The 19,616-nt window shown below is 42.8% G+C and overlaps 1 protein-coding gene across 1 annotated transcript in view; it reads right to left on the minus strand.

Annotated features, from left to right (window-relative positions):
* LOC104518439 (dihydropyrimidinase-related protein 2) overlaps positions 1-17,584 on the minus strand; it is a 39,741-nt gene extending 22,157 nt beyond the window's left edge. Inside the window, exons 1-2 of the mRNA XM_010166101.2 lie at positions 17,496-17,584; positions 15,948-16,132 (exon numbers count right to left, since the gene is read on the minus strand). Of these exons, the coding sequence (XP_010164403.1) occupies positions 15,948-16,132; positions 17,496-17,515 (205 nt within the window). The 5' untranslated portion in view covers positions 17,516-17,584. The remainder of the gene's footprint in view (positions 1-15,947; positions 16,133-17,495) is intronic.
* Positions 17,585-19,616: the final 2,032 nt, after the last annotated feature.

Here is a 19,616-nt window from a genome sequence, read left to right on the forward strand (position 1 = left end):
ACAGCCTTCCAAAGCCTGTGACTGAACCAGTCCAAAGAGACTTGGCGAAGGAGTAACATGGTAGAACATACCATGGCATCCTGGAGCAGGAAGGAAGCTGTGCTGCCATATGTGAGGCTGCAGAAGCAGTAGATGCTGCACATAAGACATGAGCAAGGTGGATGTAACCCTAAGTGCTAGTCTAGAGGTAATTCAGACACAACTGCAAACATCTCCTCAATTTTACCATCCCTTGTTACAATGGAAGGGGCCAACTACATTGCATGATCATGGCCTACATCCCTACATGAGAGGGTTGGGGTTTTTGGATGATTTTTGTTGTTACTGGGGTTTGTTTTTTTTTTGAAGTAAAAACATAATAGCTAGATCCCAAATAAACAAGAATGAGCTAGATCCTTTAAAGGAGATGATACGAGATGGATTCTTCACCTGCTGTTAAAAGAACCGAGTATTGCAACTACTTCTGCCTATTGGTATGGATGTGAATCACCCACATGCAGCTCAGAGGAAGTTCTCCTTCCAGTCCTCATGCACAGCTCAAGAGCTCACAGTAAAACAAAAAGCTTTTTCTTTAAAGTCCCTGTGCTTCAGAGCAGCACAAAGCAGCTGATGAAAGCTCCGTCCGCTGCGTTCCCACAGCCCTGGGTTCCTAAGATGACCCTTGGGTACGATCCGCCACAGGACCATGGACACAAGGTCTTCTGACCCACCAGGGCATGCAGCAAAGCCAGCCGTGGAGATGACCCTGGAGGCTTCCCATGCGAAAAGCAGCGTGCTGTCCTGACCTCACTGAACCACTTCTCTCTAGGGAAGCCGACAGCTTACTGCCCCGTCGTTCATTCCTTCATCTCGGAAAGCGGGAATGTTCAATTCCTGCAGCCGCTGGAGCGGCCTCATGTCTGCAGGACACGCTCAAGACAAACTGTTGCAACACAGACTGTTGTCACCCCTTTATTCTCTAGACCACTACAGCCTTGATCTCTTCTTGCTTCCAAGCCCAGATGTTTTCTTCCTGTTGTTGATTATTACTGTACAAATGATGTCAGCTGCTGAGGTCTGAAAAGGAAGTTGCCAGCTCAATCTAAGCTCAAAGCTTGCTCCAAAAACAGAAACAAAAGGAAGAAAAAAAGAGAAAAGGAAAAGATCATTTAAGTATCACTTCATCAGTACTGAAGCCTTCAAAGGAGGCATTAAATAGCTTGTGGTCCTTGTAGTGGCTCCCTGCATCACAGTGAATTTCAGGCCTAATCCTAATGTTTCTCTTTATTTAAAATACCCTCTCAGCAAGTTACATGGCAAAGCCAAGGTCAGGATTACAGTGGCTTCTCAGCTATGAACAGAAAACATTCTGTAGATTTATCTTTTGACCTTCTGAGACGCAGAGTCCAAAATGCCACAGCCTATGGCTTACAAGGAAGCAAGCTAGTTTATATCAGCAAAGTAACTGCTTTAAAAAAACAAAACAAAACAAAATAGAAAAAAAGGATTTAATATTTTACAAATCATCTGCTTTTTTTCCCTGGGTAAGATACTGACAAGATTTCAAAATTACTGGATAGTCTGTTTATCGTTTTCCCAGGCAAACCGAGTGTTCACCTCATTTTGGAAGGCAGTGGGATTTGAGCACCTGCATACCCAACACACCATGATTGTTCCAGCCACGATCACTAGGACTGAATTACCTCTCCGACGTGCCTGGCTTTGCTCTCCCATCATTCCATACAGTTTCAAGTTGCTTACAAGATGCATCTGCTCCTGCTTCCAAGAATTTACCAAGTAGCCACCCATCACTCCTGGCTGGTTTTCTGCTCATGATCCTTCACTCCTCCTTGGACAAATTAATCAGCTCAAGATTAAAGGCAGACAATAAGCTGAAGTGAGACAACACCACCTAACCACTGTTAGCTTCTCTGTGTGGCTTTGATACACCCGAGCTGGCCTTCAGACACACCGAAATGTTACACATCCCATGAGCCGAAATGGTTGAATGCTGCAGGAGAGAGATAACAACCACCAGTGCACCAGGCACTCGATGTGAAGGGAAAAGCAAAAACTCAGAGGAATTGATTTAAAGAGAATTTTCCAAGTATGAGGGAAGATAAAGCAGTATTGTTTTAACACAAGCAAGAAAAATCCAAGTAGGGTAGGAGAAGCGACAGCACTAGCGTTTATTAAGCACATCACTGAGGAGGGCATGTATTAAGGTTGTTATTTAAGCAAACCTTTGTTCTTCCTTCAGCTGCTCTATCTGCTCACTTACTTTCAAACCATCCTGACCCCCTATCTGCAGAGCACGCTGAAAATGGTACCCAATCTGCTCTGCTTTATTTCTGTACATCCCAATAACCTTTGCTTTAAAAAAGGATAGTGAGAAGAAGAAAAGTAAAAACCTACCAGTTATGTACCTTGCTTGAGTGCTCTTTGGGGGGATCTCTTGGGGGATTGGACTAGATGATCTTTCAAGGTCCCTTCCAATCCCTAACATTCTGTGATTCTGTGATCTCAGCTTTAAACAGTTGCATCACACAGAATGGTATGAGTTGGAAAGGACCTTAAAGATCATCTTGGCTTCCTCTTACAAACTCGGATACAGCTCTGGCTTTCTGGTCCTTAAGAGCTTTTCTGAAGCAGAGGGATTTCTGTGGCTGTCACAGTGCCCAGTTTGAGAACCGAGGTAGGTATCCTGCATGGGCATGAGGGATCACACAGAAGACTGGGGAATTTAACCAACAGCCTGCAGGATGCTTTGAGACTGAAGCCATAAAAAATCCCATATAATCTCTCACTGGCACTTTGAAGCTCTTAAAAAAAAATGCCCTTTAAGACCCATGCCTTTATATTTTTGACCCCTCACTAAACTCAAGAGAAATTATTACTTCAGTGGGACAGCTGAATTCAGCTATTAGCTTTGCCTTGAAAACACAACTTGATTTTTTTGGATGGATGTCCTCATGGGTGGGGATTAATGAGGTTTATAGCTTCCTGGTATTGTGGTATGTTCAATTTTTTTCTTTTTTTGCATCCTGCCTCATTTCAGCAGGCCTTGGCTTGCTATCAACCTCTTCCTGGAGTTTCTATTAATAACTCCTGGTTCCAGCTTTCCTCTATAAAGGTTCTTTTTTCCAACTGGTTTAATTATGTGTCATCTAAAGCATGCATGAAACTTTTCTTGGTCTTCAGCTAATGCACTCCATTACTAGGAAAAAGAAAAACTATTTGATAGGGACAATATAAACGTGAATTAGGGTCAGATGTTACAAAAACTGTGTATGTAATAAAACCATATATGCAGGGTTGCTATTATAAACTGCAGTTTTACACATTATTTCCTGCTCCTACTAGCATTAACTGTACCTATTGTTTAAGAGGAGTTTATAAGGTGAAAATCCTTAACATTTAAGTTTAACTGTTAGCAGGCAGATTTCCCCTACCCAAAACCTTAAAAAGCAGCTTGATCACTATAAACACATCTGCCTGTTTAATATTACTTAATCTGCATGTGATGAAATCTGGTGAATTTATTGAGTTGTACATTCTGTCAAAAGCCATTTTATTGAGAGCTTGTAATTAAATTCAGCCCTGGTAATTGTACAGCTCCCTACTTAGAAGTCTGGAGTTATTGCTAGTCTATGGCTGCAGTTGTATTCTCCTGGCACTGGTGTGAACTGGGAGTAATGCTATGAAAGGGAGTAGAATAAAATTCATACATGTGAACTGAAAGTCAGGCCCTTGACTGACCCAAGAAGCTTCACAGAAGATTATCCCATAATCACAGACCTTATTTCATCCAGGGACTTCAAACTCTCAGCTAGTAAAATATCACAATCCCTTCTACTGTTAGTTATATATCATGACCCTTTTACGTGTTAAGAAATTGAGCTACTAAAAGCTGCCTTGTCCAGTAACAAAGTTGTTCAAAAGCCAAGCCTGCCAACAGCAAGAATTCTACTTGAATTATTGAGACACAACTGCCAGCTCACCAGCTCTGCATCAATTTAGGCTAGAAAGAGACCTCAGCATTTCTTCAGAGCTCAAAAATCCCTAATCAAGTAACCTAAAAGAGCCTCCCACCTCCTATGCTCTGATTTCATACCCAGTTCTTCCTCTAAACCACACTCTGGGTCATGGTTTTGATCTAGGACAAGAAAGGATAGCAACAAGATCGCTTTTAAGGTTACCACTTCATGGATCTGATGTACCTAAGCTGATACACGTGAAGGCAATGAGAAGTCAAATGAAGAATTTTCTTAACATCCTGGATCTAGCAATCAAATTCCAGCTTTGCATCTTTGTGGGGATTTATTCCCACATTGTTTTATTTCGTTTGGTTTTCTCCTCCCCAAGAAAAGATACTGAAATGAAGAGATGACCCTGAAGCACAGCAACACTCTGCACAGAACAGCATTTACCATGTATGAGCACGGTCCTACACAAGGTATGTGTCTGCCAAACTCCAAGAAGAAGAGGCAGGTTCAATGACATCTCATGTTGTTTTCTGTCAGTTCAGATCCAGTTTATGACACTCCATGCAGAGAATCAGAAGCTGGACCAGGCTCAGAAGAATTAGACATATCCGTGCTACACTGATTACATTTTCAGACAGCAATGTTCTGTTATTCCCTCACTGATGTCATAAAGATATTTCACTTGTCTTTTTAGCTGATTAGATCCAAAATATGATTAATAATTTAATGCCAGCTGGACACAAATGTAAAGAATAAAGGTCTGTATGTCCAAACAGTAATTAATAACCCTCTTCAACAGCTGGAACGACTATATATTTAGATCAGATTAAAAAAGGCTCCACTTCTTCACAGCACAGGTTTATTGTACATTCAAGCTATGCTTGTATCTCAGAAGGTCACCACCATAGAGGTGGCGGGGAGCCAGGTTCAAGAGAGATATTTAAGTGATTCCAAGATTTATTCTTTCTTTTAGGTATACTCCACACTTGAAGCCCACAAAAAAAAAAAGTACAGAGGACTTCAAAGACTTCCATATAAATTGGCCTGTAAACCTTGAGGGAATGGGATTGAGAAAACCTCTGTAGCCATGGATTTCAAGACAAGGCAAAACACAACTACAACAACACATCCAAGAGGGAAAAGTTTGATCAGAAACAAGAGGACAAAAGATGGAGTGCCGTAAGCCAGTTCTGTCCCTCTCAGGTCACTGGAGATATACCCTGCCTGTCAGGCTTTTTCCACTAGCCGGGAAGCTGGAACAATTTTGGATTTGCATCATTGTCGCCAAGACCAGATTTTGGCTTCTCGGCTTCATTTCAGTGCCCATGGTTGTCTCAGGCGGGCGATGGAGATGAAGAGGAACACAACTGCAGGACCTGGGTTTGTACAATGGAAATTTGTGGTGGTTGTGAGAGGGCTTTATGTTTTCAGGATTAGAAAGATGAATTTTCTGTCCAACAAAATAAACTAAATGCTAAGAGTTCTGATCAACAGAATAACTTCTTTCCCCCCCACCCCCCCTATTTCTCTCACAAGCTGTTTAAAAAAAAAAGATCTGCTTGGTGAACCTGTCCTTTCTCTATATATTTGCCATCTCCCCTCGCTGGACAAGGACCAGACACTTCCTCTTCTCGTGGCTGTGATGAAGTGACATCACATTTGGAGGAAGAGGTTTTCATCAATTACCATCATACCACTTCCACTTCTGGTAAGAAACTAAAGAGTCCTCATTCTGTTTTCAGTTAAACCACTGACTTTGATGACTGTTAAACAGAATTATAGACAAGGAAGTGAGGACTGAATCAGACCCAAATGTCCATGTGTCTACAGAGAAAACTGTGGTGGGACCTGATGTGGAGGTGCAGCAGAACCTGTTTTCTAACAAACCTGTTGTAGGACAGAGAGGAAGCAGCACATTCACACTGCACACATCAATTTCCTGACTACACCTGGCCAGCTGCTAGTTTTCTACCAACTTTGTAATGCAAACATTGCCTGCAAAAATAGCTATTGTGGTAATAATAACCTGGAGGAGGCCCTGACTAGATCATCCTTAGTTTCAACAGGAATTCTGTGACACAGTTCCCAACTGCTGAATTGCTTTCCTCCAGGTCTGAAATAGCCCTGTCTGGCCTCTGAAGCAATCTGGTATCTTCCCAGACCCCGGAAACCTCCCATTGGGAGCACAAAGCACCACGTTTGAGGTAGAAAAGGATGGATTCCTGAGCACCACCTCATCTGGCCAACCCAAAGATGGACCCTAAACCTGTGTCTCTTCAATCCAGGACCCCTCCAGCAAACTGGACATACAAGATGCTGCCTTTTATTTTTTCCATGCACTAAGTAAGCATTTAAAGTCCACTCTTATATTCAAGACCTCAGCTTAATCTCCTGTCTCAAACACAAAGCCAGACTGATCAATAACCTGAACTGCTGCTGGATCCACGCCGTGGGACAGCTCGGTGAGAGTCATTTCTATAGAGCTGCCGTTTTCCCCTTTCACAGAGTGTTTGCACAGCAAAATTACAGTTCCACAAAGCAACAGAAGCAAACTCTGGGCTTTGTACCACAGACTAATTCTACTTCACATCAGCACATCCTGCACATCTACATTTTTCTCCAGCTACCGTTGTGCTACAAAGACTTGACAAAACTTTTTCAGTTCAGAGTGGATAAAGGACCTCTCTGCCCATCAGGCTGAAAAGCACTTTGTACTCCATCAGTAGCTGAACTCATCTCTTTGGACACTGATACAAATCTTGAGAAATCTTCATCTGAAATAAAGGGAAGTCTGTTGAGAAGTATCATTAACTGACACGCAGTTCTGGAATGAGATTTCTGAAGCAATACTGGGTTATGCTATCTCTTGCCATGCTATGCTTTGGGAACTTACCCCCTTCTCCTCCTTTGCTGTGTAAGAACATGGGATCATTCTCCAGGAACTCCTTTACCAGCTCATGTTGCCTGTAGGCTGTGCCAGGGAATTTCATTCATATGTAAAACACCACAGAGTCCCCCAGATTCCAAAAATACACACACTACACATATGTAACTGCTTTCAGGAACAAAGCAAGCTGATGAAAATACGCCCTAGAAGCAGTCAGGAGGGGAACTTCCAAAAGCACAGTCCTTTTTGATGGGCTTTGAAAACTCACCGAGAGATTTTGCAGTTAACATTTGCACACTGAAGTCTAACGGTTCCTCCTAGTACTTAAAATTGGCTTTCAGGATCCAGGAAGCCAAAAACCCACTTTCCACACACAGGGCTCACCTTGTCTCTCCCTCACACAAGGTTTTTTTTCCTTTTATTCCCATTCTGACAGTAACCAGATCTGAGCATCACGAGCTGCAGGGACTGAGTGTCTGCATCTGCACAGATCCCAGCTGGGAGGGACAGGGACTATCTCATGGCCAGGTGGCATCCAGTGTTTCACACATTGGGCTCTCAGGCAGCTCTACATAAAAATAACCACTTTGTACTTACAGTAGGAAGGTCCAGGTGAACCTAAATAATTTTAATTATTTATTATTAATATATTATTAAACCTTACAACCCCTTGGCAACGAAGCCATCTCCCATTATGGCCAGCTAGCAACTAGCACGGAGAAATTAAATGACATCCCCATTGCCACAGAGATAGTCCTAATTATTTAACTGTAGTGTACCAAGGGAAGAAAAGAGTTTTCCCAGAAGCCATAACTCCTAAGTGCCCATCGCTGCATTCCTTTTAAATGCCCATGGCTTCCATGGGAGTTAGGGTTGTGGAAAGATGCAGGCACAGCCCCAGGCTAGTAACAACTGGTAATTTATAAGCATGATTAAAGTATGCTAGACAGGAAGAGCTCATTTGTATTCCTTAAAACATTTCTCCCTCTCACCAGAAAGATTTAAAAAATAAATAAAAAATAAAATCCAGTTTCTAAGAAACAGATGGGATCTATGAACTGAAGGCATAGTGGTTGAAGGAAAGAGGGGAAAAAAGACTCCGCTGACCCAAGATGTCAAATTCCACTCTACAGACAGCACTCACCCCAATCCACCCCAGTGAGAAATACCACGTTTTATTTTATCCATCACTTCTTTCAGGCATCACTTGTTTCCTTACCCTGACACGCAAAGCTAATTCCCAATGTGGAAATTTAAAGGTTCCTGTCTGACAAGGATGGTTTCTGCTGAGTCAAGCTCATGAGAAGGTAAAAGAAGCCAAGAGATTGAACACTGGTAGGAAGGGAAAAATCTGTGCCCAGAAAAACAAGCCAAGAATAGAGCTGGAGGCACCATTTCCTGCTGTTTCTTTTAAGACCTTGTCTCAACTTGAAGGTGATTAAGACAGGTTATCTAGCAAGATTTAACACACATGCCCTGAAAACGTATCACAGACAGCTAATGATGTTACATTAACTGAAGTGGATAATTGTATTTATTTATTTTTTAAGATTGCTTCTCCATCTACAGTAGACAGGCTGTAGATGGAGAGCCCAACTTTGACACCTGCACTTTTCAAAGTATCACATGCATTTTCCATTGATGTTAAGGAGCTATGTAAGACAAAACACTGGTGATATTTGTTAGCTCTTCTCCTGCGTATCATCCATAAGGCGTGGGACTTGGGGATGAGAGCACTGGACACGTGAAAGCAAGGAAAGCATTTAAAAGCAGTTCTCCAAAGAACTGAGACAGGCTGGAAGAGTTGGGGCTGTTCAGCCTGGAGAAGAGAAGGCTCCAGGGAGATCTTATAGCGGCCTCCCAGTACCTGAAGGGGCTACAAGAAAGCTGGGGAGGGACTTTTCATAAGGGCAATTAATGACAAAACAAGGGGAAATGGGTTTAAACTGAAAGAGGGGAGGATTACATTAGACATGAGGAAGAAGTTTTTCACTGTGAGGGTGGTGAGACACTGGCCCATGTTGCCCAGAGAAGCTGTGGCTGCTCCTCCCTGGAAGTGTTCAAGGCCAGGTTGGATGAGGTTTTGAGCAACCTGGTCTAGTGGAAGGTGTCCCTGCTGATGGCAGGGGGGTTGGGACTGGATGAGCTTTAAGGTCCCTTCCAAACCAAACCAGTCTGGGATTCTATGATTCTGTAATTCTATGAACTCTTCTCCATGCAGTGGGAAAGCAGCACTACTGATCCCAATCATTATATGGAGTAAGAGGTATTAAGTGCTATTGCATAAACAGACAACATTGGTTATTTCTCCTGAGTGAGTGCCAAATCCCTCTTTTCGGATGCACGGAAAAATCTAGGTCAGTCACATCTGCAGGAAGATGGCTGTGCTGTCGGTGGTGTTGCCATTCCAACAGTTGTTCCCAACTAAATCAGAGTCTCCAGGCGCCAGCACATGTGGGACATCCTCCATCCACTGCTGCCTCCACAGTGACAGGGGTGGAGTGGATCCAAGAGCAGAATGGGGAAAAATAGAAATGGAGCAAGAGCTCTGCTCACCTGCTCTTTAAAAAAATAAAATTAAAAGAATCAGTGTTGCCAAAGAGGAAAATGGGAGAGGAGCGAGGGCCAGGATCCAGAGCAGCTCTGGGGAAGGCAGAAGATGGGAAAATAGGGAAAAATCTACTGATTGACTTACAAACAAGCCATGCTGGACTGCAGTGGTTTCTCAGGACTCCAGCCCAAAAGCAGACGCTGCTGCTTTCACCTCTCAGCACGAAGAAGGAAAGATGGCCCAGCTGGTAGGCAGAGTCATTAGCCAGAATATCTGACAGCCAGGGTTAAAGACACCATCACACCACACGCCTCCTGAATAACCTCAGGCAAAGCTACGCAGCTCCCCAAGTCCTCATCTGTTCCTCGTGGGAGCCTATTCTCTCAGCAGCAAAGAGATGACAAACAATAGTTGCAGCCCAAAGGGGGAAAAAAAACCTAAAAAAATAAAAAAAAAATCAAATGCACACAATACCACACGACGTACGCTGAGGACTGAACAGCTGTTTCCTTCTGCACGAACTGGCAAGAGACATCAAGGGCTTGGCAGCCTCGATTCGTTCACTTCCAACAAGACCCCTCTGGAAACGGCGTCAGAACAATAGCGGCGATCCCATCCCGCAGAAAGTCAGCGTCGCAGGGATGGCTGGAAGCAGATCCAAGCCCAGCAAGGCAGGCTGTTGTCCAGACAGTGGCTGCACACACTACTGCAGGCAGAGATGCCTAATGGACTTAGAGGGGTTTAAAAGCTTGAGAAGAGTAGCTCACAACGGGGGAGTGCCCGTCTCTGTTTACGGACCGACTTTCTCATTAATGATTTTAAGCTTGCTCTGAATGAAAGCAACAAAAGGAAGCTGGGAGTTAGTGAAGCGAGTAAGATTTAGTGTGAATCAGTGCAGGGGCTGAAGAGTGTGGGGGTATAAAAGGCACCAAGGGGAGCTGGGGAGAGGAGAGAAAGGGTTGGAGGGACTCCGCACTCCTGTGTGGTAACGTCGTTATCTTAACAACAGAGTTCAAGGAAACCTCCACCCATATAAATCACAAATAATCTTTTCTACAAGCAAATGGACATTTTCATTACATTTCAAGAGAATTAAACATTTCTTTGCTGCAGAAGAACCACTGCCAGCTGCTAGAAAGTGAAACAAGCCATACACCCCAACGCAGCCTGTCTGAAGTGCTGGTCCCCAGCTGCACAGTTCCTCTTTTATCTCTGCAAAAAGAAACAAAATTCAGGCTGGTGTCTGCAGAACAATGCAGCGCTGTGTACACACAGCCACAGAGACTTGGTGAGACACTGCAGCTCTGTGGTCACTGCCCTCGGACTCAAAACCCTTGGTTTTATACTTCCAGCTCAGCCACAAGTTACTGCACAACCGCTGCTGTGCCACCTCCTTCTGTCTCTTGCCATCCTCCTCCTCCTTTGTCCACTGTTTAGACTCTTGCTCTCTTCCAGGAAAGGGCTATCTCTGATAATATAAAATAGCAGCACCCAATATAATCTAGTCTTCACTAGTGGGTCTAAACACCACTCCATGCCAAGCTGTCTTGGCCCCAGAACACAGCCTAGCCTTTTTCTAAACCCAACTCCAAGTTCACATTGTGGTTTAAGCTCTGATCTCTTTTGAGGTGGCTCCATTCTCTCAAGTCATGCTCAGTTCAAAAACTGAGAGGTGAGGAAGCATAATAAACTGGAAACATTCCCTTCTAGCAAGGTGGTGATCTTCAGGATGACCTAGGAGACCTGGTGTCAACTCATCACAAGTCTGATCGGAGCTTAAGCAGCCCAGACACTCCTGAAAATCCCTGCCACCCTGCACACCAGCTCTTTCTTTAATAGCAGGGTCCAGCATTAGGCAGCAGACTGCAGCCCATGCAAAGTTCCCCTTCATTTTCCAAACCTCCCAAGATACAAAGGCTCATATCCCTAGTGTACATTCTCCATGTTATTAGGATAACTGCTAGTCAAGTTCAAAAGGCAGTTGGTTTCCAAGTCACCAAGCCAGAAAGAGCTATAATTTCTCTCACTGTAATTTCTCTCTATGATTATAACAGTGGTTGACTGAGTCAACACAGGCAATGTCAGCAAACGATTTCACTCAAGGAGAGCAGATACCCAGGAAGCAGCAGAGTCTTTGGGGAGGGGGGGCTGAAATGTGTGTGGGAGCTGGTCTGGATAGATGTAGCTCTCATTAGGACATTAAACAGGCTAGAGGATCAGAGAGCCAGTAAATACACACAGCTTAGCTTCATCCTTTCTGAAGGGTTAGGAGCAGAGAAAGGAGTCCTGCTTCTACTGAAATCAGGGGGAGTTTTTGATTTTTATGGGGATTTCACCCATCACAGTTAATAAGCAACCAAACCATCACAAGTCTTGGAGAGGCCACCCTGTTCTTAGCAGCGATAGATTTCTTCTCTAGTAGCTCCAGGGACAGTTTTTCCTGGGGCATCAGCCTATCTCAATTTGGAACAACAGAGGCTCAAAAAAATGCCACCTTTAGCTCAACAAAACTGTGGCTCCATAGGCTCCATGGATGAGAAAGAGCTTCTTGGGCAACTTCAGATGGAGTTCATTTCCAAAACCCCAGAAGGATGGTTCTCTTTCTGTAGAATACAGGAGAGCTTAGGTAAGCTACCCATAATGAGCTGGAGTCTAACACTCCTCTCTTCTCCAAACTCTTCAGCAGATCATCCTGGAATCCTCCCTTCAACTTAATGCCTCAACACTGCATTATGACATTTTAAAAGGGCGATAATTCAAGTTTTTTCCAGAGTAATTGTTATCCTAAAACATAGGCTGTGCTGTTCACCCTCAGCTGCCATACCCACACCAATATTGTTTTAAGGTAGGGACAGAGCAAGGATCATGCAAGTTGCCATTTCAGAAAAAAACAATCATATCACGATACGTCATTTCACCTCTCAGCAGCTCTGCACAACAAAACCAACTACATTTTTTCATATGTGAGCAAAGTCAGCTGGAGTCTTGCCTTTGGCACTGAAGAGGGTAGAGACAGAAGGATCATAGCTGGAATTCCTGTTCAGATGGCTCCCATGGAATGAGTAGCTAGAAAAAGAAAACAGCCCTAACTCCCGAGTGAAGCATCCTAGAGGAGGGCTACGGAAAGCAAAGACTGGAGAGTCCTGGGGGACCACGTAGAGCAGAAAAGGGCTAATTCAGATCATCAGCACCAGCCACTCTCCCTCATTCCAGCTGACCAGGGGATGAGCTGGGAAGCACTGGATTGGAGCCAGATCTGCTTCCTGCCAGGAGAAATCTCCACTGGTCCCACACAGAAAATGGGGCTGTTCCACTTGATACCAGCTGAGAGTGGGATTCTTCTACCTCTGATGCTGTAGTAATTAATTTACTTTAAAGGGGAAAAGAAGTAAATGAGAACAGGGCTTGGAAACAATAGGTTACATTCTTGAACTCCTGTGTGCTTCCCTTGGATGTGTTTGCCATGAGAATTAAAGGAACAACATTGAATTTGATCTGAGCTGAAAATGAAGTTCACTGAAAGCAAACCAGGCATACAGGGTGAATTCCTGGCACTGATGAGGTCAGTGATAAAACTCACCATTACCTCACCGAAGCCAGGATTTCACCCACAGTTTTTGTTAAATCAACAATCAATAGAAACCTATTCCAAGATTCTTGTTTTAATTTCACCAAAAAATGTACATAAAACAAATATTTCCCTGCAATGATTATAAAGTAAACAGCTTTAAAGTGCCCTCCTGCGTGAAAATGTGAAACAAATTGAAGCATGAAGACAACTAACTTGTTGTCTTGCCTAAAATGAGGGATATGTGTAACAGAGAAAAACATATGGAGTAAAGGTATTTGTAAATAAATAATAGAAAATTTGCTTAAAGCACAAATAAAGAAACATGGGTGTTTTTTTCCACAAAGCTCACATCCATGAGGCTTAGCTTTTCCAAAAAAGCTCAAAGAACAGAGGCACACAGCTAGATATATTTCCATGAGAGGAGCATATTCTCTTTTGAGAAGTCCCAGGCACCGTATTTAAAATATACAATGACATAAACGCTAGCGTGTCATTTTCAGTCTGCAATTTGTTTGTGTCATTATGAATCTAGTTCACTAAACTGTTGTCTTATTTATCATAAAAGAAAAAAATGCTGCAATCAACCAGGACTCCCACCTGCTTTGGGAAAAACCAAAGGCCACCCACCAAGAGCATGTTCACCAGGGCAGTTCTGCATGTTTCCCTGTAGAAAAACATTTTTGTAAATGGTCTAATTTTGCTAAGAAGAGAACAGCTGAGCTGACACAGAGCAGACTCTCCAAAGCTTTGAAGTCCAGTTGGATTATTTATCCTGCTTTCCACTGTTCAGCTCCAGTTGCTGATACCCGCCCATCAGAAACGTCTCTCCATCATCCTAAGCAATCCAATTCCTGTCCTGGCTGCTACACATTAGGAAGATATTTTTTTGTTCAGAGATGATTGTGTATTTTGCTATCCTAATCCAAGATGATCAGGAAGGCAGAAAGGCCAAGTTTAGCCACCAGCCTCCTCTACATGGTTTGTTCACGGTCACATTGTGCTCATTTTTCACAGCTGTAAAAGGAGAAGTTATAAAATGGAGGAGTCTTCTCCAATCTTCCATCCTCAGAGATGTGTTATGAACACCATTAGTGAGCTATTCAGACACCAGAGTCATAAAGACAACACACATCAACACATATACAGAAAGGTCCAACTATTTCCACAGTATGAGGCTCTGCACAGGTAAAACTGAGTAACCAAAGTAAAAGGAGACTTTAGAAAACTTTGCTTAAGCAATTTCTGCTTAAAATATTTTTAAAAGTGCCACTGGGGGAAATAATGCCAATAAAAGCTCAGATGCAGGTAACAGAGAATGTTATTTTGCTCTAAATCAGCTTAATGAGGAAGAAAGAAATGATAATTCAAGTGTGAAGCAGGTATACTAATAACAAAGGAACAATCAATGAAACAAAGTCAAAGAACTGAAGCTGAAAAGAAAATAACATTTCCGTGGTAATTTAAATTGACAGCAAAGATTTGAAGAAAAACTTGATACTAATCTGGACGAGATCATCCACAGCTACACTCACATACTACCTTCTCTGTACGTGTGAGGTTATCTTCATTCACAAGCTTCATACTCTAAAGTGGTAACGTGATGAAAAATTATTTCCCAGGTTATTTTAAGGTTATTTATTTGAAGCATTAGACCAGGTCCATAGGCCAGACACAACCTCTTTGCAAGGTCCAGACCCAGAAGAAGATTTGTTTCTGAAACACAGACAATCTAATTGTGTTTGGACCACTGGCTCCTTCTCCCAACCTCCATGTCAAACAGTCCCAGTGCTCCCACCAGGCCAGGGATCAAAGATCACTCATGACCATCCTCTAAGATATGAGGATGTTCTAGTCCATACGGAGCTAGGTTAGAACTGAGGAGGGTCAGGCTGACTCCTGGCTGTGCCTAAGATCTCTTTATATCCATGGATCAGACAATAGGCACTAGTACCTGTTCTGAACCACACTCTTTTATTTCTCTGTACCTTAACTCCCCTCCTGTGAAATGGCAGCACCTCACAGTATATGAAAGAACACAAGATGCTCAGACATTGTGTCACTTTACACCTTTATCCTTAATTCCCGTATACAGCAACAGAGTCCAGGACACCATGTTACAGTTTGCACGTGATCTGCTGCACTGCAACAAGAGAGGTTTATTTTTTTCTCTAGCTCCAACAAGGTTAACAACAATGACTCACTTATGGAGTTTTAAAATCCTGTCTCTGACAAGCCAAGCATCTGTAGCCAACGCAAGCAGGGACAGATAGCCTGGAAGTCATTCATGAGCCATTTTAGAGCCAGAGGGGAACACTCTGAGTGTCTAATCCTGATGTCTGCAGAACAGTCAGTCTGTCTGTCTTTTTATTTTGAGATATTTTCATTTCCTGATTTCTCTCTTCCTCTAAAGGAGGGTATGAGCACAAAAGGAACAATGCTAACAAAAAATCCTGGTGCTGAAACTGTGTACGTAAGTGGGCACGTGCAAATCCTTCAATAAGTGGCCCAATTTTCAAAGACACATAGTATGCTGGCATCAAGCTTCTGGGTGTGAACCATATGATGGACATCTATCCATAGACATCATGGAGAAAGGAACTGAGGCACAGGAATGTGGAGAATCTGCTACTCATACTGGAGCCAGAGGTCAAAGTGACGCTGGATTCAGTAGGAGCAGACCCAAGAATCTGGCAAAGTCACACAAGTAGCGAGGTAAACCCTGCCCACAGGGCAGACCAGAGTGAAGTGACTGACAACTGCAAGATGTGGAAATCCTGGGGTCTTGTTTCTCTGCCCCTTTTCCTGCCCCTAACACAAGCTTTTCTCAGCAATCTGGACAGACATCAGACAGGTCCCCCAACTGCTGTTACCTGGTCCAAAATATCACAAGACTTACAGAGCCCACAGTTTCTGTATTTATCCGAGAAAGAGAAAAGTGAAGCTTTCCTGGAAGAGAAAAAAAAGCCAGCTTACTGATCATGGTGGTGCCCCCAGCTAGTGCTGCCTTGGTCCCTTGGAAGAAGTCATCAGCAGATGTCATCCCTTGTTCTGGCATCTGGAAGCGGGTATGAACGTCCATCCCTCCAGGAATCACCATCCTGCCATGGGCTTCAATAGTTTTCACTCCCCCTGGCACGATCAGATTCTCTCCTATTTGCCTGGGTAAACAGGTTTCAAACAGCAAGTCAGACCCAGACAAGGCAAGCTGCCTGTAAACATACACCCTTGTGCTACTTAACCTGGCTAGTGTTTTCTTTTTCCATATAAAGCAGCATACAGGATCAGCATACATAGCTGATAATATTTTATTCTTCCCCTCGAAGCAGTTGCATAATTGAGAACAAAGCATGCAATTACTTCAGGACCTCAGGGCAATATTAGACTTAAGAGGAAGGAAAAGAAGGAGCCACAGTGGCAGGCAGCTGGAGAAGGCACCACGCAGATCATCAGATGATGGCTGCATCAAACACAGCAAGAGCCCCGGGAGCAGCTTTACTGGGACTGGACTGGGGTTGCCAAGTGGCAGTTCAACACTTGATTCCAGCTAGCTAACAGCCATTTAGGTGTTAGAATTGTTTTGGGAGCACTGGAAGAATTTTTGCCTCTCTATTTTCTACTTTCCTTTCATGCATAAATATTACATAGTCCCTGCACAAATATTATGTAGTCCCTGCACAAATATAAATCCATGCAGATACGGGTTACCAAATTCCTGATGAGACCCTCAAAGGTCTCTCCAGTCTAGCTCTTCACAGACTTATTTTTAAAAGTGAAGTAGTAGATGACACATTGCAACTAATTAGCTGTCTTTGGCTGGCTCCTTTAACTTTTAACCTTGATTAACAAAGCACATGTGCTGATCGTGTAGCCAGAAAAGGAAAAATCTTTGTTTGTAACCTCTGGCTTGTCCATTTTTTCCCAAGAGTAATTTTCCTAAAAAATCTGTAATATATTTAACGTGCCAGAAATGGATGTTTCAGGCCTGAAAACCCAGAAGTGTGCTGTAAAGAGGTCTGAACCTCAATCCTTAAACTACAGGATCATTCTTAACTTTAAGGAGGTTTGGATTGATCCTTGTATCACAGAACCATAGCAGACAGCACTGCAAGAGACCTCAAGAGGTCACCTAAGTCCAGCCTCTTACTCTAAAACAGAATTAACTGTATTAGGATGCTGAACTCTGGATTTAAAATATCTGAAGTCATAACTCAGTAAAATGTTACAAGCCAGCTAACTTCAAACATATGTGTCATCTCAGCATGGGGCTATTCACGTGGCTAAAATTAAGCACGTGTAAGTTTGTCCTTTGACCCACATTTTAATAACAACAGGGGTTTGGCCCATTTGTTTATTTAATTTAACACCTTGTTTTTAAAGTTCCTCCAAACAACACCAGGATATAAGTGAAATATTAATTTTTTCATCGCAATTTAATACAGCTCACTGAGGCCAAGTTATTCCTTGCTAATCCACAGTGTATTCCTGTACATTTCCAATCGTGAGATATCAGGCTTCACTTACTTTATCAACCCATCTTCCATGTAGATGTCTGCATAGAAAGACTGGTCATCGTTAACTATTTTACCACCTTTGATCAAAAGACGATCGCTCTGCAATGAAGAAGCACAGAACAATATGTAAGTATTTCTGTGAAAAAGCTGACAGTCTGCAGTGTCACTTCAGAGATCAAAGAGCAGAGATGGGAACAACCTCTGCATTATTCAAAAGCACACGTCAAAACGCGAGTCACTCGCCGCACTTTCAACTGGAAAGATAAAATATTTTAGTTCATCTGCAAGTCCTTTCATCACACTAATGATCCAAAAAAAACAATAATAATAAAAAAATAAAAAATCAGAATGGAAAAGGAGTTTGGTTCCAGTAGGCTTGTCTACTTGGCAGCTTCACTCATACCTGCAGCCTGCCACCATCACCTACAGCAAAAGCATTAAATAATAATTGGAGAGATGTGTAATAGCCACAGCTCTATTTTTTCTGCCTCGGTCGTATGCAGAATTTCCTATATGCACCCACTCACTGGAGTCACTCCTCGGCTAAGTGTGAGTCAACTGCTGTCAGGGACATGGACCAAAAAGCTGTTGCCACAGGTTACACAACACAAACAAACTCGTTTTGTCCAACTTCGTGATGTTTCGATGCAGTAGATACTTTTTTACTGCCTTTCCAGAGCACTACTGCATAATCAGATGGAAATAAGCACATATTAGCAAATTAAATTTAAGAGAAGGATTTTAAAAAGGGTTATTAAAATTCCCTCCAATCAGAAGAGAGTTTGGCAGGAACAGAAAGGTAATTAGAACAAGGCAGCTATCAAGCGATGTGCTTTTATCGCAGCCCAGGTTCCATCTCGCTTTTGCCAGATTTTAGGTCAAAAACAAATTTATCTTTTTTTTTTTTTTTTTGCAGTAGTCAGAAGCAAGAATGAAACAGAGTCTGCAGAGCTTGGGGTGGGGAGGAAAGTTAAAAGTGATTGCTATCTTCCTCTGGTTCCTTCAATCCCTACATCACAGATGCAGATATTTAAAGCAAAGCCCAAACACTTTATGTAGCTTTTGGTTTAAACTACACCTTGGCCCTTATATCTGCATTGATATTTATTCTGATTCTCTTTCCCCCTCTCAAAAACACCTTTGTAAGAGAACAAAGCCAAAGACTGGTGAAACCAAAAGCTGACTTTCAGAAGGGGTAGAAAGCAGGACTTTAACTTATAGAAAATACATATAAGACATTGACAATGGGGTTCAGAGCCCTTATTTTGAGCTGGAACTCCATCAGTCCACTAGAAGAAAAGAATCAGGCAATTTCCCAAAGAGCTTGTAATAAAACCGAACAGTTGGAGCACCAGATTCTCAACTGACACAAGCTGACATGGCTCTTTTAACACCAAAAGGGCCACATGAATTGCATCAGCTACTGATTTAGATCATTATATCCATCTTTTATATAACTGCTAAACATCTATGAGATGCTGTCTCTCCTTCCCCCTCCTTTTATTCCCTTCTCCTTCCTCCTACTGCTGCAATGGAGTTTCCCTGAATAACGCCACCAATTAAAAAACAAAACAAAGAAAGAAAACCCCAAGATTTAAAATTAGGATGTGCTGTGAATGCCGATAATCCTGAATGAATTAACTTGGGGCGTGAAAAACCCACTTGTCTTTCAATGCCAGCTTCTACAGCAAACTGTCCTACATGTTTACCTTTTCCAGAAACACTGCAGGATTTATGCCCACCTCTCGTGCAGGCTCCTTGTGCTATTAAAAAGGTCGGCTACTAGTGAAATCAGCCTAGTTTGGCCAATGATGTCACTGACAACCCAAGTCCTCATGTACTGGGCATCAATGAGGAAAGAAGGATAAAATAAATATAGATAGTGACCAAGAAAAATGCAGCCTGGCCCGTTTTAACGATGCTCTGACTGCTTCTCCGAGTCAAGCAGGTCTCCTGCTGCGGCTGAACGCTGGGCTCTGAAATCAGTGCGAATCCTTCTGCTCGTTTCAACCACCTTGGAGACAAAAGCGCAGGCAGTTTGCAGCCGTGGGAGGGCCTGCCACTAAATCGGGATGTATTTACCCTACTGATGCTGTCAAAACAGGACAGCTAGACATTGATTACGCTTCTT

This window comes from Antrostomus carolinensis, unplaced genomic scaffold, assembly GCF_000700745.2.
Source record: "Antrostomus carolinensis isolate BGI_N321 unplaced genomic scaffold, ASM70074v2 scaffold37124, whole genome shotgun sequence".
Lineage (NCBI taxonomy): Eukaryota > Metazoa > Chordata > Aves > Caprimulgiformes > Caprimulgidae > Antrostomus > Antrostomus carolinensis.